This window comes from Sceloporus undulatus, chromosome 1, assembly GCF_019175285.1.
Source record: "Sceloporus undulatus isolate JIND9_A2432 ecotype Alabama chromosome 1, SceUnd_v1.1, whole genome shotgun sequence".
In the NCBI taxonomy this organism is placed as follows: Eukaryota; Metazoa; Chordata; class Lepidosauria; order Squamata; family Phrynosomatidae; genus Sceloporus; species Sceloporus undulatus.
In genome coordinates this window covers 203430635-203435515 of record NC_056522.1, presented here as the reverse complement: position 1 = coordinate 203435515, position 4881 = coordinate 203430635, and the positions used below count along the sequence as shown (strand labels likewise).

Genomic DNA, 4881 nt, shown 5'->3' with positions numbered 1-4881 from the left:
TGAAAAAAGACTTCATTTTTGTTAATTTATTGGTAACTGATATACAGTATATGGATTCTGTTAGGCTTTTTGTGCTGTGATTCTAGGGACGGGCAAACCTATTTTCCTTCTATGTCACTTTTGCATGCTTTTACCCATAATTTTCTTCTCTCACTACATCTGCCTGTTTTTATAATTAAAACATAATCTCAAAATACAGTTACATTTCTTTCTTTCAAATATATATATATATAATACTCTCTTAAAATATTATTTAATTTTTTGTATTTTTTTTCAATGAGAACCAACATAGGGTAGTGGTTTGAGCGCTGGGACTATGACTGTAGGAGACCAGGGTTTGAATCTCCACTGGGTGACCTTGGACATCACATTCTCTCAGCCTCAGAGGAAGTCAAAGGCAAAACTCTTCTGAACAAATCTTGCCAAGAAAACCCCATGATAGGATCACCTTCAACTCAACATAAATCAGAAATGACTTGAAGGCACAGAACAAAACATTTTTTTAAAAAAAATAATATTTAACTGTATGGCTTGATATGTTTACATTTGCAGAAATACCTATTAACATTCAGAGAAGTGAAAGATCCAATTTTCCAGTGAAGCTTCCAATTTTCACCATAGTTTTGAAACATTATTATTTTTTACTACACCTTCCACAATCCCCCAGTTAGTATGGCCACTGGAATTGGAGGGACTGAGGTTAGTCAAATAAATAAATAAATAAATAAATAAATAAACAAAAAAACAAAAAAAGGGGGGGGGAGATTTCCTAGGCTTTGATTTGTGTATTAGTCTGAAAAGTGTGAGTTTAGTCATTTCATACAGGAATTTGGAAAGGTCACATTCTTCATGCAACTTTAAATGAATCTATAGAGAAATGACTGAGTGGATGCAAGGTGGATTCTTTTGGAACTCTCATACACAAAAATGTGGTTAGGATTTCAGAAAGACCCTGAGTTTTATTCTGGTTTCTGACAATGTGGAAATTAAATATTTGCTTATTTCATCCTTCCATCCAAGAAAGAACAATTTTTGAAAACTTCTTCTTCTTCTTTATTTACATAGCGCTGTAGATTTGCACAGCGCTTCTCAGAGAGAGAGATTATGAGATTTTTTGTTAATTTGTTTGATGATTTTTCACATTGTGGTGGCTAAGTACATGTATGTCATCAATGTTTACATGAGCATAAGTCATTATTATTATTATTGTTACTATTATTGTTGCTATTGTTACTATTACGTATTTGTATCCAACCCTTTATCCAAGGATCTCAGAGTAGGGTACAATAGAAGCAGTTTAGAACAGTTTAAAACAACAATTTTAAAAGACCAAAAAATATATTAAACTATTTAACACTTGTAAATCGAATGAAGATGCAAACATTTATCTTAGTTCTATTGAGATGAAAGTAGAGAAGATCATCAACTGCAGGACTGTGTCCTGTAGGTGTCACCATTGTAAAACAGTTGTATTTATATTGTTTCTTAAGGGTAGTTTCTCCACTGGTTTCTGATAGATTTTCAGTATTGCATACATGCCATGCCATTGGACATATTTGACTGAAGATGCACTGGTATGTATATACTGTACATTAAACAGGCACAAAGATCTATCTAACCAAGAATCTGTATTATTAATTTATTTTTATAAATTTGAATGGCATAGTGATGTCCACTGCTAAAGTAGATGTTCATTTCTTTTCCCCTTTTTAAGTTACAGAGTTAAGAGCTGTATGGCAGTATAATGAAGTTGAGTTCTCTGTTGCCTGCCAAGTATCCATTCCCCAGAAAACATGTTCCTACACAGTAAATAGAGCACTTGATTCCAAAAAGCCTTGTTTCCAAGCAGCATGTACAACTGGAGAGGCTGTTTAGGACAAATTTCAGCCCCCACTAGTCATCATCTGTTAACAATGTTTTAGGAAAGGCTGGATGTTATGAATGACTGAAATAACCCATTTAGTGAAATATACTAATATATGTGCACATCAGTGTTTGATGTGAGATCTTCTGATATATGGTGGGATATTAATACTTTAATATGTGTGCCACTTATATACTGGTTCACACCAGCATCGAGTTAAAGTATTCAACCTAGAGTTTTCAATTAATTGGATTGGATTAATATTGAGGGACAGGTATGATCCAAATCTGGGGTGAGACTAGGCTCATTTTAAAAAGTTACCTCTTGTCTGAAAGAAGGCATGGGCAAAGCATAGCCTTCCATACATTGGATTGCAGTTTCCAATGTTCATTACCATTGGCTATGCAAGTTAGGGTTTCTGGGAATAACAGTCCAACAATATCTGGATAACCAAACTTTGCCCCTTCATATCTTAAAGATAAATGTTGCCATTACTTGAATGAAGTATTCATTACTCTCAGAAGCCCAATGGTATTTTCTTTACCATGCAGCTCAGAGTGAAAGTAAGGGGCAGTACAGACTACCCCAAAACAGCAGGCTGTAGTCATCCATTTTAACTGTGGAAGGACGCCACAGCCGCCAATGCGCAGCAATGTGCAGATGCGGTGCAGCAGCGGCATCATCATGGCGGCACCTATGTGGACAAGATGCCACCGCCCACACGGACTAGGGTTCCAGAGCGTGCAGTTGCCGCACACTCTGGAACCCTAGCTTCGGTGCCAGCACACTGCTTTGGGCCGGTGTGTCTCGGGCCTAAGCCTACCTTCCTTCAGAAAGTTTGTTGTATTCACACACCTATCTAAAATTTATTGGTATTCTCCCCTCCCCTTTTCATGGTGCATCAGTGAGAGACAGGATATTCAGCCTAGCATTCTTTATAAAAGCCCTATGTGATCTCTCAGAGCAGTTTGCACATTGATGCTGGTCAAATACATGTTGTTTCCTGAAGCAAGAGCAACTATGGATTTTATCACAGGAGGTTATAAAAGCAGAATTTTAACAAGAGAAAGGCATCTTTGGCCAGCACTTATCACACAACTATGTGTTTGTCCTGCTGCTGTCTTGCATTTCATTTGTTACTTTAGTGCACTTTTTCATTGACAAGCAAAACCTGTCAATAGACTCTCAATCTTACTATTCTATTACTGCTTTTGTGCAATAAATCCCTTTTGCTGCAGTTCTACTCCCCAGGCAGTCTTGTGCTATGAAGAGGCATGATTTTGTTCCTTCCTCTCTCTCTCCCCTTACAGCAATGATAGCTGCAATATAGGAATAGCAATGACAACAATTCATCTAGCTGTGCTATATAAATAATACATCATAAAACATGAACAAAGGCATTAAACTAAACTATTCACACAAAACAATCTACTTCCAAGCCATACCGTTTTTGTTTCATTTTTATATGTATTACCCACAAGGAAGGAGGGTGAAAAGAGAGAGAGAGAGATAACTGGGTTTACCTGACTGGTGATGGGGTTGGAGCTCTAACATGTCTGACAGGAGATGGTGACTGTCTAACTGGAGATGGTGACTGTTGGCGGGCCATTTGTGCTTTGGCAGCAACAATTGGAGATGGTGGGGTTGGTGATTTGGAGGTAGGCCGAGGAGGCATTCGTGGAGGTGCTTTGTGGTGCAGTTGTTGCCCAGTGGCACTATCGATAACCATCTCAGCAGTTGCAAGTGTTCTGGCATCAAAGTGGGCTTCTATCTTCTGCAATAGAAGTAGCAAGAATGGGCATGAGTCATCTATTCTCAGTTAAAGAACAACAACTAACCTTTCTGGTAAGCAGACTGGTCAAAATACAAACCTTCTCAATTCGGGCTTGTCTTGTGGTTTGTGTAATCTGAGCAGTCGATACAATTGTTTTTGTCTTTTTAGCGGGAACAGCTTCTTCCTCACCTAATAGAAAGGAAAACTGGATGGTTAAACAGCAATATACAATCATTTGTTTTAAAGGTGAGGAAAGGATAAAATCTGCTGTTTCTATTATTTATGTACACATATAAATACTTCAGGGGGGGGGATGGCTGCTTTTTCCCTTAGGTCTAGAAAAATAAAAATGAGGATGGGGATGAAACAATAACATTAGGCTTTTTGTACAGACCAAACATGAAAATTAGTAATAAATAAAGACTGGCTACTGAGCTCAATCTTTCCTGAGTTTAATTTGCTTCCTTAAATTTATCTTTTGTAACTGATGTGATACTATATAGATTAGCGCTAGGCGCGGGATGTAAATACACAGGGACAGGATTTTCCCATTCTTGAAAAGGTCAAGGAGAAGCCCGGGTCATGTACGGAATGAGTACTGCCAGAGGATGGAGCTGTGCCATAGAAGATATCCCTGTGCTTGTACATCCCATATTTACGGCAGGAATAAAAGATGGTGCACTAATCTCCATAATTGCTCCAATTCTGGTTAAGACGTATGTGCATGTTGAAGGATGTTTCTTCATTTATCTCTAATTCGAAGGGGTATTGACATGCAATATTTAGGCCTTGGGAGGACATCTGCCTGAGATACAATGGGCCCTCCCCATATGTGGGGTATCTGTTCCGTGCTCCCTCCGCATATGGGGAAAAACACGTATGCTCAAATCCCATTTGTTTTAATGGGGGAGCGTTTCCGCACAGTACTGAAAAGCCATTGTCAATCAGAACTGTAGACAGCACTGAGCTAGGTGAGCAAATGGACTTTTAGAGAGGGACCTTCTACATGAAAAGGCTGATTGAAGGGATTTCTGATCTCAGAGCTCTTTATGTCTAAACTCACAGCTCCAAGTGTGATTGGTATTATTGTTTGTATAGTGAAGCTTCTGGAGTACGTGCTTAAGGGAAGGTCCCTTAAGGGCTGCCCACTGAGTATTTTGGACTCAAATTCCCCCCAGATTTGCACCTTGCCCTCTGTCTTTTGCCACAGGTTTTCAGCTCTCACAGCAAACAATAGGTGGCT

General features: G+C 38.6%; 1 protein-coding gene across 1 annotated transcript in view; it reads right to left on the bottom strand.

Annotated features, from left to right (window-relative positions):
• The window catches only part of TTN (titin), a 333475-nt gene that overhangs the window by 314486 nt on the left and 14108 nt on the right, over nucleotides 1-4881 (bottom strand). Inside the window, 2 exon segments of the mRNA XM_042444851.1 lie at nucleotides 3388-3638; nucleotides 3736-3827. Of these exon segments, the coding sequence (XP_042300785.1) occupies nucleotides 3388-3638; nucleotides 3736-3827 (343 nt within the window).